The sequence below is a fragment of the Arvicanthis niloticus genome, chromosome 1 (assembly GCF_011762505.2).
Source record: "Arvicanthis niloticus isolate mArvNil1 chromosome 1, mArvNil1.pat.X, whole genome shotgun sequence".
NCBI classification, from domain to species: domain Eukaryota; kingdom Metazoa; phylum Chordata; class Mammalia; order Rodentia; family Muridae; genus Arvicanthis; species Arvicanthis niloticus.
In genome coordinates this window covers 89,872,933-89,892,238 of record NC_047658.1, presented here as the reverse complement: position 1 = coordinate 89,892,238, position 19,306 = coordinate 89,872,933, and the positions used below count along the sequence as shown (strand labels likewise).

The window sequence follows — 19,306 nt, the reverse complement described above, 5'->3', positions numbered from 1 at the left end:
TAATACATTATTTTGCCTTTCTCTTCTCTTCCCACTCCCCTCTTCACCTCCTTTTCATCTTTGTTCTCTCTCCCCTCTTCCCTCCCTCTCTGCTCCTCCTTCTTTCCTAGAAGCCAATACAACCAGCAATACACAAAATGCAATAACATTGGTATTTTCTATAAAGAAAGTGATTTTGTTTTCAAGCAGAAAAGCATGCTCTTCCTGGACCTTAGGTCTGAAGACAATTCCTTCCTTGCATAGAGCTTTGTACATGCAGAGGTATAGTAAATGGTGTTCTTACCATCACCCCATAATGGGTCAGAGGAGCAGGAACAACACATGCAGGAGCATGAGAGGCAGAGAGCTAGCTGTGCTGGCTGTTTCATGTCAACTTGACACAAGCTAGTTATCTGAGGGAGGTGGGAAAAATCCCTCCATAAGATCAACCCGCAGGCAAGCCTGTAGAGCACTGCCTTCATTAGAGATTGATATAGGTGGGCTGGCCCCATTGTAGGTTGGGCTACCCTTGGACTGGTGGTCTTGAGTGGTGTAAGAGAGCAGGCTGAGCAAGTTGTGGAAAGCAAGGCAGTCAGCAACATTCCATTCTGATGATGGTCTCTGCATCAGTTTCTGCCTCCAGGTTTCTGCTTTGAGTTTCCCTCCTGACTTCCCTCAGCGATAGAATGTGAGCTAAGAACTGTAAGCCAAAATAAACCCTTTCCTCCCCAAGTTGCTTTTAGTCCTGGCGTTTTATCACAGCAATAGAAACTTTAAGACACTACCAAGCAGAGATGGAGAAAGGTTTCAACCTGATGACTTCTGCTGGTACATATGCATCTAAAATGAACAAAAAGATTGTGGGAGTCAGGGTCCCCAAATTCTATTGAGCACACGGGGTATCAGTAAAGTGTTTGAGTAGCAGTCAGATGAGAAGGGAGATGGGTAAAGAATTAAGGTAAAGCTCCTGTGCCTATAGTGTAGACACCACAGGGAAGCTGAGAGGCCCATGCCCCACGTCCCCCATTATAATCCACTAAGTGACAGGCTTGTGGCAGGTTGGGAGCAAAAATAGGACATTATCTTAAGGCTGTTGCTCTCTGGGTCTGTTCTCCCGTGTCTACAGAGCACTCTTGAGGAGCACTTTGCTGTTGAGAGGCTAGCATTGAAATCGGGACTGCCTTCTCCTTTGATTGTGTCTGTCACAGGACCGAGGAACTCCCTTGTGGAAGCTTGTGAAAGCATTTTAATGTTTTCAAACCCACAAAGGGAGAAATTTTGGGGTGTGGGGTTGAGGCAAACATTCTAACAAGCAACGTTAATGTATTTGTCTTTATACCAATAAGATACATAAGATACAATTTTTAATTCTTTCCCATGGAAAGATGAAGAATATGCTTATACCACTATGAACCTCTGCTAGTCATTTTGGAAGTGCTATTTCAAACTTAGGAGTGCTGCAGCTGCGATTCTGGTACTCAGATTTTGCACCACATGCTTGCAAGAGCTACTGAGTCTCCACACTACACATCAAAATTCTCCGCAGGGCTTTTCAGAGCTGACGGTTGGGCCACATTCCAGACCAATTAAATCAGAATCTTCTAAATATTTGGGTGCTTCCTGTGAGAGGCCTGTGGCGGGGAAAGATGACAGGGAGGTGAGCTGGCTAAGTCCATCAGGATGTAGATAACGGTCAGGATCTTAAATGTGGGCCGAACACTGTCCAGTTGCTCTCCCAAGGACACTCAGTCACTCAGGCACAGAATTTTGAGAAAAATCTAGATGCATCCTGGTTCCAGGATGAAGGCTAACTTACCTTTGCAACATGGTAGACACCTTAATGATCTCTGCAACAAAAGAACTGAATTACAGTGCCAGTGGAATCTGAGAATCGAAAGGTTTCTAACAAGAACTGAAAAATCAGACAGGTATAAGTTCAAGGTCCGGAGTCACACATTCACATTCTGTCTTTGATAAGTGTTTTTTTCTGTATTGTTGGGAAGGTTAGTTCAATTTCTTTGTCTCTGTCCTCATCCTCATCAAATAGAGAGAAATACTGATATATTTTTCTTGGCAAGGTCACTCTGAGACCAAATGATATAACACAAGTAAAGACCTGTATTTAACACCAAGCAAGCTATGGTTCTTAAAGCAAAGAGACACTTACTTATAGAGAACAAAAAGAGGGTTCAGATTCCTTTCCTAAATGTAAAGGATTCTTTCCCAGATTCTCCATACATGTGAGAAAGGTGGAACATGAATTAAAAAGGCAGAATACTATTGTTGTAAAATATCCTCTGGGAGGTCTTGTGCAAGGCCCAGAATGAAAGCCATGGCCACTAAGAGAAAACTGTATCCCGTCTAGGTCTAGAGAATCTTAAAAGGGTCTTCTAGAGGAACGTGCATGCTTAGTCAGTAGCTAACAGAGCTTTCCTGTGGAATTGGCAGATTGTCTACTAATGTCTAAAATTCCAAGGGAGAGCAAGGAACTATATCTCTCAATGTCCAGGCCTCTCAAATCCATGCTGTCTTCCGTGTAGACTTATAAACATTCTCCTTCAGACTGGATCTTCAGACTAATGGCAAAGAGAGGAGCTTAAACAACCTCATCCTTTGTCAATGTGACTTAAAATAGAATGACTTGGAAAAAGTGACAATATCTATGGGATATTGCCTTAATTAAGTTAAATGATATGGTAAGACACAGTCTAGTGTGGGCAGCACCATTCCCTAGGCAGGAATATCTGAACTGTCTAAACATAGGTAACGCCAGTTGGGCTCAAGCAAGCAAGCAAGCAAGCAAGCAAACATGCATGCATTTTTCCTCTCTTCTAGACTATGGATGTTATGTGAACAACTTTAACAAACTCTCACTGCTGACTTCCCTGCAGTGATGGACTGTAACTTGGAATTGTAAATAAGCTAAAATAAACCTTTTCTCTCTCAATTGCTTTTCATTAGTCTATTTTATCAACAGCAACAGAAATGAAACTAGAACATCCTTTATAACCAAAGACTTGGAGTAGAATGAAAAATTATGCCAGCTGGGACTCTCTTTCAACATGTATGTGGGGATAAGACACTGACAAGAACCCAAGGACTCACAGAGCCATGGTGAAGACTCAGTGATGTTTAGTTTGTGAAGAGTGTCACAGAGAGTATGAACTCAGGGTGACGCTGACTTTATCATACGTGTGAATTCTTAATTTATGAGGCCTGCCCATTCTTGACTTCACTCAGCATGAAGACATCTGAGATGTTTTACACTACCTTGGGGTTCTCTAATTCTGATCTATCAAGGCATACTCCTTTGGCTTGAGTTATGGATTGAATTTCCTAAGTATATGTGCACACTTATGCATGTGTTCAAATATATATGATATGGTGGCTGCACCAGTTTAATATGAAGTCATGTGACTCGAGGATCTCAGTGTATTTGTCTCAATCAACAGGGAGGAAGTTAGCAGTCTAGAAATGATTCAGGGCCTTTAATAGCTTATTTGGAGAAGGAAACCAAACCAGCTTGGCTTATTGAAGCATAGCTCAAAGAAAAACTGGAAAGTGGAATAATGAGGAAATTGTGTACACTAGAAGTGGGTGTAGACCTGGGTGGGGCTGAATCATTTCGTCCATGCAGTTTTCAAGTCTGCTCAACAAAGAGACTATAGTCACCATGCATGGTAAGGTGGGGGACATAACTCAGCCATTCTGTAGTTCTTAAGCAAGGCGTCTGCAGATGAAAAAACTCTCTTAGCTGAGCACAGTGGTGAATACCTGTAATCCCGGTACTCATGAGGCTGAAGCAGGATGAGTGCCATAAATTAAAGTTCAGCCTGGTCCACAAAATGAGACCCTGTCTTGAAGCAAATAAAATTTCTTTATAAAATAAAAATAAATACAAATCTCTTTAATAAAGCATAGATCTGTGACAGAAATGAGCTGATTTTCATGTCAGAGGTCAAGGTAGCAGGTGCATCCAGAATTCAACTTTTTAATTTCTTTATTAATTGTATTGCATGTGCATATTTGTGTGTGTGCAAATACACATGACCATGTATGTGGAGGCCAGAGGACTATCTGGGGAGTTAGTTCTCAGGAACTGTCCATTTTGTTAGTTGGTTTTAAAAGAACACATGCCATTTTTATTAGGCAGGCCTGCTTATATAAACATCCATGCGAGGAAGCATGGAAGAGCTGTAGCTCATTGTGTGCCCATCTGGAGGATACATAGTGACTGTCGATGTCACCATAGCGTCATCTCTGCAGAAAGTCCAGCTGCGTGTTTTCTATGAGGCTCTTGCTTTCTACGTTTTTTACTTTATTTTATTTCACTTTATTTTTAAGTCATATTCTTCTCTCTCTCTTTCTCTCTCTCTCTCTCTCTCTCTCTCTCTCTCTCCTCTCTCTCTCTCTCTCTCTCTCTCCCTTCTCTTTCTAGTAGTCCTGGCCAGCCTCAAACTTGTGATCCTTCTGTCTCAGCCTCCAGAATGCTAGGATTATAGACAGTCTCACAATGTAGCCCTTGCTGTATATCAGGATGGTCTTAAAATAAATCATAGAGATCTGCCTGCCTCTGCCTCCTGAATGCTGGAATTAAAGAACATACTGGTGCCATTTTGTTTCTGAGACAGGGTCTCTTACTGGTCTAGCTCACCGGGGATCCACCTGTCCCCACCTCCCATCTCTTAGATTACAAGTGTCTTTCCCATGCCTAGATCTTTGCTTGATTGCTGGGCATGGAATGCATGTATTTGAGTTTACAAGGCAAGCACTTTCAGCAACTACTATCTCTTCAGTCTCTAAAACTTTAAAAATGATGCTGTGGTGTCATGCTTTAGGCTTAATCTAGTTGCATTTATACCCTCTAGACAGACAAAGCTAGGAAATATAAAGAGATGTTTAGAACCGAGGTCCTTGCTGCTTGATCATATCTGGCTCCTGCAAACTCATTAAACAAAGGCCACTATAGAAATGGAGAACCGACTTTCACTGGCGGTAAGAAAAAGGTAGAGATTGAACAAGGAGACTTAAACCCCAGACTGTTGCCTGTGTTCCTAATGAGGATCCTTGATTGGGTCTAATACAAAATGCTTAACTGAGTTACTGTAGAAATATGTAGAAGTGTTCTCTCTACCCTCAAGGCTACATCACCTCTCATTACCGGCATTATTAGAAATGCATGGATCGGTAATAGTTACTGAAGGCTTCTTTTGAGCTAAAAATAAACGTTAGTTAACTTGGAAGACCTTACACTAAGGGAAACAAGCCAGACACAGAAGGACAAAAGCTGTAGGCTCTTATACGGGGAGTCTAAAAATCCTCAAACTACAAAAGGGCTGAGAGATGTTCACTGGCAAGAACTGGGGTATGGGTAGTGTGGGAATGGGGAGACGCTTACTGCTTCAATTTTAAGTTTAGAGAGATTTAATGTATGCCACATACAAAGTACTGGACTATGTACTTGAAATTTGCTAAGAGAAGCCTTAAGTGTTCCTATAAGAAAGAAAAAAGAAGAAAATAGAAAGGACTGAGAACAGAGATGCCTAATAAATAAATAAACTTTGTGACATGTCTGGCTTAGTCATTTCTTTGAGTTGTATGTTAAGCTTGACAAAAGCTAGATGGTTAAAACAGAAGCAGGTTTAATTTGACTGTTTTGTAGATGGTTCTGGGGAAAACAAGCCAGTAATTGATGCCTTTTACCAAAAGACAATGAGACGAAACCCTTAAGGGTCTGTCATTCATTTAAACAATTAGGCGGCACAAAGAAAGCCTGTTTCTTTATAATCAGATCTGCCTTGTGAGCGTGAGACTGGCTTTGTTGTTGACATGACAGACCGCTGCTGCTGGAGCCTGCAGCTTCTCTGGGGCAGGAGTGGATCACAGTGAGCACAGTGGATGCTGTGTGGACTTGTTGGGTTTCACTCTACTCCCTCTGCTGTGTGACTGCAAGTCTCTCGCTGCAAGCCTCTATTTCTGCATCTCTAAACTGGAAATAATGATGAACCCACCTCATTAGACCATGCTGCAAATGAAATGAGCAACACTAGAAACACTCACATGCACTCCTCGTGCTCAGAAGTAGAGGATAGAATTCTGCAGCAGTGCTTTGTGTGGTCAGTACACAATAACACTGGGGAAGATGGATGGGGTGAAGCAAGTGATGTCTCCTCTAACCCTATGTATCATCCTCATTGGCATGTCCCAAATATCTACTCTGGAAATTAGATGGTTGCAGTCCTCTGGTTTCTGCTACCATGATTTTTGTAGAAAAAGCTATAGATGTATTGTGCTATTAGAACATCACTGTGAAGCTATGATGTGGTACAAAGAGATGCATGTATGGCAGAAGAGGAACTATGGAAGCTCCAAAGTTGGATTTGAGAGTCCAATTTTATTATTTCTCCCCACCTCTTTGTAGTGTTAAGCATCAAACCCATCACACTGGGCATGTCGTGCAATTGCCTAACTACTGAGCTACATACCCAGCTCTTGAGTTTTGTGAGACAGAATCCCACTATGTAGCTCAAGTTGGCCTTGAACTTATGACCTCTTGAGATCTGGCTTTACAGACATGTACCACCATGCCTAGATCATTAAACCCTGTGCAGAGTCTTTGATCATGAGTCCCAGGGCCCTTCAGTAAGATGGCCTGATTTAATACTGTGGTATTTTCCCTTAAAGAATCAGGCAGTGGTTAAAAGAATATATAGGCCAAAAGGAAATTCTTCCTTTGATCTGTGGACCAGAGAGGTTATTCATTTCTACTCTCCTGTTAGAGCCCTTGTCCACACCAAATATGCTCTCAGAAAGCATGTCCTTGTCATTCTTCTGCCTGTGTGGCTCTCCCTCCTTCTTGGGCACAGGCAAAGAAATCAGTAGATTCTCTTTTCTGGCATTTTAGAATTCCAGAATAGTCTAGATTTGGGATTTCAACCCCAAAAAGGCTGAAAGAGGCATTAGTGATGCACAGCCAGGGAGGGGGACAGTAATGGAAGGAGGGTGACAGGTGAGTTCCCTTGAGGCTGAGACACAGTTGTTAGGCTCTTGTCAAGAACCCATCTTGCCCTGCCTTTGGGCATTTCAGGATGCACAGCTGTATACCACAGCTCTCTGTTTCTCCACTTTTTTTTTTTTTAACTCTCCCGACTATCTATCTGCAACAGATGAAGCATTATAAACTTGAAGTTCCTGATAATTTTCCTCGATGTAATTAATTTTGTTAAGGGGGAAAAAAGGACCTTATCCTGTTTTGCAATTCACTATCTTCAGAGGACTGAAGTGTCAAGTCACTTTGTCGAGCAGAGACCTGGGAAATAAGGAAAAGTGATTTAGAAAGATGAGCCTGCAAGAATCGCACTGCAGTCAGAATTGCATATGGAAGCTTGGGGCTGAGGGAAGAGGCACCATAATTGGGACAGAACTACAGAGCCGGCAGGAAGCCAACATCAGACAGCAAAGGTTCCCTGGAAGAGGATTAGGAGGACAGGTAGCAGCGCCTCTCAGCTCTCTGTGAGCCATATGATAAAGCAATTTAACATATGGTAGAGGAAGATAGCAAAGAGGAGGAAGAAAGGGGAGTGCTTTTGTCTGCAGGGTTACATAAGCACGTCTAATGTACGGATGCATGTGTGTGTGGATACATGCCACTAATGAGATTAAAATTAGGCTCGACTCCCACAGCTGGGGCTCAAAGACTTTAGGAGAGAAGGTCTCCATTATTGCTAGGAACTAATGCCCCTTTAATCTCCTCAGGACATTTCCTCCTGTCAGAATTCAGTGCAGCATCTGCCACAAGCTGCTGCGTCTGGACTGTTCTCCTGTGTCCACAGAGCACTCTTGAGGAGCACCTGGCTGTTGAGAGGCTAGTGTGAAAATCAGGCCTGCCTTCTCCTTTATGTGCCTGGCACAGGATCAAGGGGCCCCACCTTGGGAGCTTGTGAAAGCATTTTGATATTTTTTTTTAAAACCACAAGGAAAGAAACTCTGGAGGGTGGGGTTGAGGCAAACATTTTAATATGCAATGTTAATGTATTTGTCTTTATACTAATGCAACCATAAGATACAGTTTTTAACTCCTTTTCATGGAAAGAGGAAGAATATGCTTACACCACTATGAACCTCTGGTAGCCATTTTGAAAATGCTATTTCAAACTTAGGAGTGCTGCAGCTGTGATCCTGGTACTCAGGAGGCCGAGACAGGAGGATTCTGAGTTTTAAGGCAGCCTGGAGTATACAGTTCCAGGGTAGCCTGAACTACATGGAGGGACCCTATGTTGAGGAAATGAGGAGGAGGAAGAAGAAGAGGAGGAGAAAGAGGAAGAGGAGGAAGAAGAGGAAGAGAAGGAGGTGGAAGAAGAGGAGGTGGGGGGGGAGAGATGGAGTGAAGAGAAGGAAGGAAGGGAGAAGTTTGAGAAGATGAATGGACCCCATAGCAGAGAAGAACACTGTTACAAGATGGTAAGAGGCAACTGGAATCATAAAACCACATCGAAAGTCCTGATTCACCTCCTGCAAGCCACAGACAGCTCTCCAAGATCACATCTTGGTGAAGTCACCCAGCCTTCTTTACTTAAAATTCCCACACAGATACAACAGAGTTAGCATAAGCAACTAACTTGCAGAACTGCATTGCCAATGAACACCACATAAGGCATGGCGGTTCATAGCACAGTCCCTCCATGGCAACTAATACCTGTTCAATGAACATGAGAGATAAGGGAGTGTGAATGAAATGGAGGTGGGAGGGGTGGGTAGAGGTGGGAGGGTCGGTAGAACAGCTAGTGAGGATTGAACAAATGAGAGTCAGGGGAAGCAACTGAGCATAGCTGTCCCTGCTAAGATGCCTCTGAGATCTGGAGGGTCTCACAGTTCTGAAGCCTGTGCAGTAGAGCAGAGGGCACAGGAATGAAGGCAAGCTTATGGGCACTCCCAGGAATCCCCCTGATGCAACTGGTGAACACTGGTTCAGGGAGAGCTAGGTGAGAGGGGACAAAGTGGGGTGACCTCCCAGCCCTAAGGTCAGCAGCTCACAGCGAGAGGAAGGGAGGAAAACTTGCACTTAGGGGGAAGTGAGAAAGAAATTGTTAACTATTAAAACACGTGGATGCCCTAGACAAGCCAGAATGTGTGGGGTTCAGTATCAAGCCATTATGAGCCAAAATCAAGGCTGGAGGTATAGCGCAATAGCAGGATGCTTGCCTAACATGTTCAAGGCCCTAGGTTCCATCCTGTTTTAGTTAGGGTTTCTGTTGCCATGAAGAGACACCGTGACCATGGCAACTCTTATAAATATAAATGAAAGCATTTAACTGTGGCTGACTTACAGTTTCAGAAGTTTAGTCCATTGTCATCATGACAGGAAGCATGACAGCATGCAGGCAGACAGCAGCAGGAAGAGAGTGACTCTGAGCCTGGCTTGAGCTTCTGAAACCTCAAAGCCTGGCCCCAGTGACTGCCACATCTAATCCAACAAGGTTACACCTACCAAGAGCGCCACTCCTTTTGAGTCTGCGGGGGGGGGGGGGGGCATTTTCATTCAAACTATCAAACATCCTATGAGCCACAAATCATGCGTTTCTAAATTGAATTTGATACATTACATGGCATTTACAAACTATGACTCTACCAAGTTACTCCAGACTTTCCTCCGGTTACTCCTGTTATCTTTGTGCTGTCACCTTTAAGAGGGGGGCATGGGTGATAGAAGTAGCATCACAGAACAATTGGTAGCTAATCCAAACAGAACACTCATAAGGTCTTGACACATTATAAGATTTCAAAGTGGTAAGAACACCATCACTGTCAGAATTACTATCTTCACCAGTAGAACATAAATCTGTAAGGGTCAATGCTTCTGTCTGTTTGGTTAACAAACATTGCTGATAAACTAAAAGAGTACCTAGTATACAGTAGGTACTCAATAATCATACCTCCCACCCCAGGTAACCAAATCATTAATTATGGATGTCAGTGGGCACTTATAAAGCAAACAATTATCTCCCTTGCATAGGACCTCTGCTCTCAAAAGGATGACCTCTGGGCTGGGAATGGGGGTGCATTACTTTAATCCCAGTACTCAGGAAACAGAGGCAGTGTCAGATGCAGAGGTAGAGGTAAAGGTAGAGGCCATCAGATCTCTGCAAGGTCAAGACCAGCCTACTCTACATAGTGAGTTCCAGGGCAGCCAGGATTATGTGAAAAGACTATCTCAAACAAGCACAAAAAGGAAGACCTCTAAATCTGGATAGTAGAACTGCAAAGTGATGAGCAACCTGAGATAGGTGTTTCCAAAGACTGCTAACTGGAGGAGCCTCTTTGTAAAGGATGGAGATGGAGTGGCTGGTAGAGAAGCAAGTTTCAAAGGAGCAGCTTGATTCTCTATCCACACAATGCAAAAGACAGTGAAGGAAGATCGCTATCCTAGAAAGGATACTCAAAGAACAGAGGGACCTTGAAGCATGAGCCTCCTCTAAAGGAGACCATCTGGAGCAAAGGGGAGATTGGAACTTGCCATACCAGAATCAGAGGAAGACTTCATGCCCTTTGAAATAGAGTGGCCACCGAGCTGCCAAATTATATGTGAGCCTAAGACTTGAAGGCAATTTTCATCAGTTGCTTCACTGGTACTAGTGTTAATCCTCCCATGTGAGTATAAGACCACTACCACAGTTTTTGAGCCAAATTTGAGGCAAGCTTTAATTAAGTGAGGGCTGGGAGGATGGACTCTGGCCAGATCCACTTCTAAGTTCCCAGAAAATGGCAGCGAGTCTCATTTTTGCAGAGGTTTATAAAGATACACCCATAAGGCTATGTATTTCCCATGAGGCCCAATCAAGGTCAAGCATATATCCTGTTATACTTCTTCTTTATGTCTGTGTACCTCCTGCCTACATCCAATCAGGGGCAAGCATACATTCTGATGCCTATATAGCTCCCTCCTATATATCAAGCATATCCGGTGCAGTTGTGTCAAACAAACTTGTTTGGAAGAGTGAAAACGTGTGGTTGTGAGCTTACATAAACAAAAGCCTCCATAGGAAGTATCTCTCCTTGGGCAAGGGGCTTCCAGGCTAGAGGCATTTTGTTGTTTGAATCTCTTAGGAATAGTAATTAAAACTTAAAACATACCTTTAGCTCCCACACTGGCCATAGTAGAAGAAGAAAATTACCTTTCACTGCTCGGCTCCCCTAGAACATATTAATATAAATATAGAACTGGTCTATCGAATCTGTGATTGTACCTATGTGTACTGCTCTGCTGTGAATGTTGAGCTGCAGAGATCAGCACCAGCACCTTCCTTGGACAATAGCAGCTAAATTCTGAGTGTTGAACGGCACCTTCTTAGACCTCTGGGAATATTCAGGCACTAGACCTCCTGGGCACTGTTCCAGGAAGGTCCAGCCATAGAGGAGATTGGTGTTTTCTGCTTTGGGTGCACACCCAGCCACAGAACAGGATGGAAACATTTTTCAGCAGCTGTGGATGTGATACCTGGGTGCCCAGTTTCCAAGCATCCGCTGCTTCTTTCAATTTCATAAGTCGCTGACTGCATCCTACTTGATTTATTCCTGGCTTTTGCTGGGCTCAGGGAAGGCATTTCCAGCACCTGGCATGTCCCAGGATTTGAACACAAGGAAATGTCACCAGGAAGAGGCACTTCAAGATTTTTGTTTGTGGGGTGTGAGAAACTTGGAGTTCTAAAGGGGAAAAGTCAGAAGGTCTTTTGGGACACTGTGAAAAATTCCAGCCAGAGCTGAAGAGCAGCCAGGATGAGCAAGACCACTTGCTAGCCACCAAAAATATTCTCCCAGACACCCTTGCTTCAAGGCGTGGCCATGGGCTGAAATCTCTCTGATAGGGTGTGGGCAGAAGTGAAGTGTGTCAGTTCCAAAACAAAGCAGCTTGAACCTCCTACTCCTCCTGTTCCTTCCCCTCCTCCCTCTGAATGTAGAGAATAGGCTGGAGGGACTTTTGGGGCCATATAAGACAGAAATAATTCTATCCCTTAATTATCATATGGTGAGGGTGGGCAGGGCCAGGAACACCCATCCTGTACTCTTTGTGACATAAGAGTCACGTCTATTGTATCTGAGGCAGTATACCTCTGGGAGTGTATTTGTTACTGCAGTTCAGTCTATGTCCTGACTGCTACACAAACTAGCTAAGTCAGGACAAAAGCACCCTGAAGTCACTTCTTTCTTTGCTTGGTTAACTCACTCTTGTGGGCTAGCTCTAGTCACTTTCTCAGGAAGGTGACTTAATCTAGGAGTCAGCCTCCTGTAGGCTCCCACACCGTACCACAGCTGTATGCACACCTGCTCCTTCGGTTTTTCCTTGACTAATGCTTATAGCTCCATGGTGCTTTAAAGCACACATTATTTCAAAACTCGCAGAACGATACACTTAAGAAATGTGCACTTAGTTGAATGTAAATTTGATCTTTGAGGATGGTGTCCTGGTTAAATAAGCTGCACGCTGAAGAGTTGGGACTAACATGCATGGAGGTCTATCACTGACTCTAAAATAGGTTGAGAAGATGTTGGCAAAGGGCATGCATATGGACATACAGATATGCCATAAAGCCAAGAAAGTCCATTGCTAAGTGCAGAATCTAGGTTGGCAGGTATTATGGATGCTCATTGCAGTTCTTTCCATTATTTTTCTGTTAATAAATGAATAAATGTTAGAGAAAGAGACTAACAGGAAGATACTTCATTTAAGTATGTCTCGGATCTCGGATAGACCTCTATTATTTAAACTTCACTTAAATGAATGATCTTTAATCTATTTACAGTTTTCTATTAACAATTATGCTGCAATAAATATCATTTTACATAGATCTTCATGGTATCAGGTTTGAGTGCTTTTTAAATGTTTGGTGTGTGTGTGTGTGTGTGTGTTTCTGCACACTTGTATGTGTGAGTGACCAAGGGCAACCTCAGGTGTCAGTCATCTCCTGTCGCCTTAAGTCAGGGTCTCTTTGTTGTTTGCCACTATGTATGTCAAGCTAGCTGGCTTGTCAGCTTCACGAGTCTCCTGCTTGTACCTCTCATCTCACCACATGAATGCTGGGATTACAGACTCTCATTGCACCTGACTGTACATAGGCTCTGGCATTCAAACTCGATTCCCTGTGTTTACACAGCAAGCCTTTAGCCACTGGGCCATCTCTCCAGCCTGGGTTTGAATTTCTCTTTATATTTTTGAATTTACACCTATGATACAGTTCCCTTCTACCCTGAAATACACACACACACACACACACACACACACACACATACACACACACACCTCCCATAACCATAACTCTTATATGAGTAAGACATATAAAAGAATGAGAAAAACTTTGCTATCTGATTTTTTTGGTTTTATTTTTCCGAGTGTGTGTGTGTGTGTGTCTGCGTGTGTCTGCGTGTGTCTGTGTGTGTCTGTGTGTGTGTGTGTGTGTGTGTGTATGTGTGCATATAAGCATAGGCCAAAGATTGATGTCTGGTGTCTTTCTCTATTGCTCTCCACCCTATTTTTTTTAACCACTAAATCTAGATCTTGTCCATTTGACAAGACTAGCTATCCAGCAATCCATAGGAATCCTTGTGTCTCTACCTCTCTGGTGCTGGAATTTTAGGTTCAAGCCACCACTGTGAACTCAGATCTTCATTCTTATAACACAAACACTTATCAACTCATCTATTTTCCCAGCCCCTGTGTAACTTTAAAAACAAATCTGAACAATATGTAACATTACCATAAGTACGCACGAGTCTCTGAAGATAATAATATTAGCTCTAATAACTTAACAAATGTTTTTAACTTGGCACTTTTAGATAACAGACATCAAATTTGTGCTGTAGAGTTATGTTTGCCTCAAATTGACGGTGACACTCCCTCCCTTCTGGTTAACTTATATAGTGCCAGAAGGTGTTGCGGAAATCTTACCCAGTGCTAGACCCTGTATGCTACAATATAACCATTCTGGAGAGAGGTACCCTTAGAGTAACAGTGGCATAAAAATTATGGTGGTAACCAACTGCTTTCTGGTCAGATTTGAGTCCAGCTTCACCTGACCAAAAGCCCATGCCCATGATTTGCTAAATGTTCACACTGTCAAACTGCCTTCTAAATATTTGTATTTATACCTAGAGTCATATATAGCTCTCAGATTTTGTTAGAGAAGCTTTTTTTTTCTTTAGGTACTGGCTAATGCAGAGACTTATAACTGGCCAAAGTGCTGAATCTAAGTAACTGAGTTCTCAGGTATGCATGGGTCATTTGTATCAAACCCCCCACCCCCTATGCAAGGCTCAGGGAACATCACAGAAAATATGTAAGAGCCAGTTGACGTGGAAGACAACTGGGAAACGCTCGCATCTGGACATGGCATGGCTGTTGCATACATCAACCCACAGAAGCTGTGGTTACCTGCACAAGATCAAGCCAATCACAATACCAGCAAGGACGGGGGGGGGGGGCGGGGGGGACGGGGAGGGGATGGAGGAGCAAAGCCCTACTTCTAAAGAAGGAGCAACCGGCAGCTGGTGGCCCAGGCTGAGGGAGGGAGATTCACTCCCTTTTGGGGATGTGGCTCCTGGTAGGTTGTTCCTACACCTGTGGATGGCCCTCCAAACCTGGGAAACATTAACTGGAGGGAGGAGGTTATTAATAACAACAAAAGGAACATGAAGATGAGAAAGACATGGGGTTAGACGGCAGCACTAGAAGCATTTGGAGGAAGATAATGGTAGGCAAATATGATCAGTATATACTATATGAAATATAAATGTGCAAAACTTTCAAAAACTAAATAGAAAATATCATTATTTTAAAAAGGACCTGTACTGTGCAAGCGCTGTATGGGGTGGGTGCCATGCTAATATGATAAGGCAAACTGTACATTTCTTCCCTCTTTATTTATACATGATCCATATATGGAGGAACTCTGAGACATCTCTTTCTCTAAGTAAATCAGACATGCCAACAAGTCCTGCAGGTAAGACAACCTTTCTGGTAACCATGAGTTAACTCTCCAAATGGCTCCTCTCTTTCTAGTTTGCAGGACTGGGCGACACATCTGGAACACAATGGCCTCGCAGCAACACATCTGGAACACAATGGCTTCACACTTGCGTTTGCCCTTATATCATTTTCACAGGTCTTAACAAAATGTTTGTGTCACCTTCTGTCATCACTCTGCAAATGATCACAACGCTCGTTCAGAGTGTGTTTTTTTTTTCTGGGCCAGATCTGATCCTGTGGACCTGGGGGAGGGAGGTGCAAAGCCCCAAGGCTGGCTCTTCTCATCTTCTGACGGGAGAGAGCAAACTCGTGGCCATGTTCTTCTGTTTAAGGGGACTGAGCTATGTTCCTAGCCAGATTGTGCAAAATGTTCAAAGTCGGCGTTGGAAAACAAAACTGCATTAATTCCAAACCACTGTTGGCACCATGAGAGTGGCAAAGGATTACTCTGCTTTAAATGATCATAGAGGTGTTTGTGATTCTGTTTTGCTTTCATGATGGGCTGTTATTCTGCCTGCGATTTATTTAATGCTGCATCCCCAGTCTGCGAGAGAACTCTCAATTATTATAACAGTTTCCATGGAAACATATGATCTATTCTCTCTTATTTGCTCACTATCCCCCAATGATCCACTCTCCCACCACCCTGCCCAAGCCCACCCCAACCTCAATTCTTTCCAGAAGCCCCCACGGAGCTTCCATTTCCACCACCAATTCTCCAGCCTGTATTGCTCAGTGATCAAAAGCATGTGCACGGTACACTGACTTTTGAGTTAACAAGGACAAAAATGAGAATGGTAAATGAGCCCAGGGAGACTGGAAAGAAGCAAATTCAATTAGTGAAAGTTCACATATGGAGGCCGAGTCAGCGAGGGGCCACAGAAGTGGGCAAACTTGGGTGGAAGCAAGACTTCCCAGTGTTTATCCTTTTAATGTAATTTTAATTGTGAGCCATGTAAATACAAGGCTGGCTTAAAAATATAATTAGAGAGGAAAGAAATGAGAAAGGACCGTGAGTGATTACAGAGTTTCTTGGGTGGCGGCAATGTTGAGGCTGCGTTGATCAATGTGACAAATTAGAAACCACTGGATTGTATCATTTCCATGGGGAGAGTATAATGATCTGAAAATTACATCTCAAAAAGCTGTATGTGTGTGTGTGTATACACATGCGCACACCTGTATACACATGCACATGTACATGCAATGAGTGACTCAGTTTTCCTTTCTATGAGTTAGAGGACTGACTACACTGCCCATCCAGCCTGACTCCTGAGCTGAAATAAACCTCAGCTTCTTGAGTAACTATATGTGTACATCACAGTACCTGACCTAAAACTTTAATTTTTAAAACCCCTACATGAGGCTGAGTACAGTGTTGGTTCCCCATGACCTCAGCACCTGAGAGGATGAGGCAGAGGGTTGAAGGTTCAAGGCCAGCCCAGGTTACATACGTCAAAGGTCAAAGATGATACAAAATAAGACTTCCCACTGGCCTCAGCCTATCAGAATTTTCTCTTCCTTTCTTCTTCAGCATTGAAGAAACCGCTCCACTTTGAAATCCACCCCTCCTGACATTTAAAACACCCTTCAAGTAGAGGCATGAATTAGAACAAGGAGCCAGCCATGCAAAGATTTGAGGGTGCCATTAAAGCTCCATGGAAAGAAACAATTTAGCTTGACAAAGGCACCCAACAGCCACCATTGTATCTAGAGTATGCTGGGTGACTAGGAGAAAACAAAGCAAGGAAGTCAAGCAGCAAAGAAGGGTGGATGTGAGCCATAAGGTTTACTTAAGCTAAAAGTGAGACTGGAGCAAGGAAAAGATCTGAATTGTGGCTGGGGAAAAGCCTAACCTAAGGTACGTTTGTAAACGATTACTCTAGCCAAGCGGAGGGTGTACTGACTACAGTTGCGAGGTGGAGAGGGACACCAGTTGGGAGCTTCTGACGAGGTTTAGCGGAGGCCCATGCTGTTAAAGATGGAGTAGTTAGCAGGTGCTGAATAGGCTTTGACGGACCAAACAGGACTAAGTGGGTCTTATGTAGCATGGATGGACGCAGGGGTGGTGTTAGGACAAAGATGAAGAACAGAGGGGGATGAGAGGAGAACTCAGTTTTCTGGCTTATGTTTCAGAGGGAAAAAAAATAAATTTATTTTTTTTTTTTGCACACCTGAGTTCACGGGATGAGATTTATGCCAGACATATTTGTGGCACACTAAGGGATTCAAAGACTCCGAACAACACTAAACAAGTCAGGAATACTTATAACACAATCTCAACTCTGGTAACACAGCATCTCACGGTATCCATAAAAGCATCCAGGATCTCTCTATGAGTCCCACAGACATCCTTCAACTGTGCTGCTGCTCAAAAGGAAGTGTTCCCATTCTCAGCTGCCACCGTGAGCTCTTCCAAGAGCAAACTGGATCGTGTCACTTCCCTGCTTAAAAACTTTCAATGGCTCCCCACTGTACTGTGAATAAAATCCACACTTACCTTCCCAGCTCATCAGCATCAGCACGGCCCATACTTCTCTCTGCAACCTCATGGCATCCCACTCATGTCACTGAGGGCTCAGTGCCTCTGATGACCCCTAGAAGGTCCTCCTGCTCATGTCACCATGGACCCAGTTCCTTCTGATTGCACTGAGAATTCATCAAGCTCTTCCCACCTCCGGATGCTGGCACTGGTGTTCCCTCTGCTGGACCAGCCTCTCCTTGCTCTGGCTTCTATTTAGAGACTCGTATATTTCAGGCTGTCCTTGAACTCACTATGCAGCTGAGGAGGATCATTCTGCCTCTAGCACCTGAGGCCCAAATTTTATGTTTGGTTATGCAATGCTAGGGCCCGAAATCAGAACTTCATGCATGCTGGGCAAGGACTCTGATAACTGAGCTACGTCTTCAGCACCTTTTGCCTTGTTCTGAATGTATGGCTGACTCCTTCCCATTCTATCGGTCTCCTCAGATCATGTGAGTGGGTCCCTCTCAGTGTGTAGGTAACATAAACCTTTATTCATCTGCTTCATGACATTCAGCACAGGCTACAATCTAAGTTTATTTATGTCCCTCTTTCCCTACCATAGGAACAGCTGTTCCATCCAAAGTGGATGCAGCCACCAAGTCATACTGTACCTTGCCAAAGCTGCCTTTCCCCAGCACCATCAGGAAGTTAAAATCGGTCAGTTTCATCCGGTCCCTGTTGCCATTGTTGTCAAATTTGGAGATGGTGTTAGTTGTCTTTTCTTCTGGAGTCTTGGTACCTTGGCCAATCTTGGCTCTCTGGAGGAAAAAGAGAACACAGGATGAGAGGGCTGGGGACACTCTGGCAGGAAGACTTACGGGCTCAGCAGATGCTGTGGCTCCTATAGCCAGGCACCCATCCTGTGCAATGCTGACTGTTCATCATTTCACAAATGTACAAGATTGAGGCCATCCTGGGCCCCTGTATCTCTCTTCATCCCTTGAATCGCATTCTTGTCCAGGAGTTGTCATGTCCCCCTTCTAGTGGGCTCTGGAGTTCATTGACTTATTTCCCTCTTCATCAGCACTGCCTGTTAGTATCCATCTGTCACCTAGACGACCCACATCAGTCTCTTCCCTACAAATCTTCACAGTAGTCAATAGGAAGTGTCACATACAACTGAGTCACCTGCTGCCAAAAATGCTGTGTCTTGCATTTATTGCAGAGTAAGCACTCATTCCCCTAAAGCCTCTGTAAGAGCCCTTCCCAGCTGCTGGACATAAACAACTGCTAGTAATTTCTGTCCTCACTTGCTTTGTTCCCCTTGATTTTTGTTCCCCTTCCCCACTGGGATGTAAGCTTCCGGAGGACAGGGGCTTTGCCGGTTTAGTTTTTACTGATTCTCGGGTATCTGGATAAGTATGTGGAACAGGACAATGCAGTTGACAAATGAACCTTTCTGTACCTCTGTCCCCTGCAAGGTGAGGGTGACAGTGCCATGCACTCTTTGTGAGCAGACCCCAGTGAATGTCCACCGTTATCATTGTTTCCTTACTTCATTTCTCTCTCTGACTCTCTCTTCCTCCCTTCCTCCTCCCTCCATTCCTCCATCCTTCCCTTGATCTATCTCTCTCTCTCTCTCTCTCTCTCTCTCTCTCTCTCTCTCTCTCTCTCTCTCTCTGTCTGTCTCTCTCTCTCTGTGTGTGTGTATGTGTATGTGGTGGTGGTGAGTGTGTGGGGTGGTAAGTGTGGGTGTGAGTATGTATGTGCCTGGCACAGTATACAAGAGGAGGTAAGAGGGCAACCTTAGGTGTTAGTCCTCATCTTCCACTTTGTCTGAGGCA

At 43.8% G+C, this 19,306-nt stretch overlaps 1 protein-coding gene across 3 annotated transcripts in view; it reads right to left on the bottom strand.

Annotated features, from left to right (window-relative positions):
- The window catches only part of Prkcb (protein kinase C beta), a 327,890-nt gene that overhangs the window by 69,550 nt on the left and 239,034 nt on the right, over positions 1-19,306 (bottom strand). For all 3 annotated transcript variants that reach the window (XM_076942168.1, XM_076942171.1, XM_076942174.1), the window contains one exon: positions 18,134-18,280. In XM_076942168.1, the coding sequence (XP_076798283.1) occupies positions 18,134-18,280 (147 nt within the window). The remainder of the gene's footprint in view (positions 1-18,133; positions 18,281-19,306) is intronic.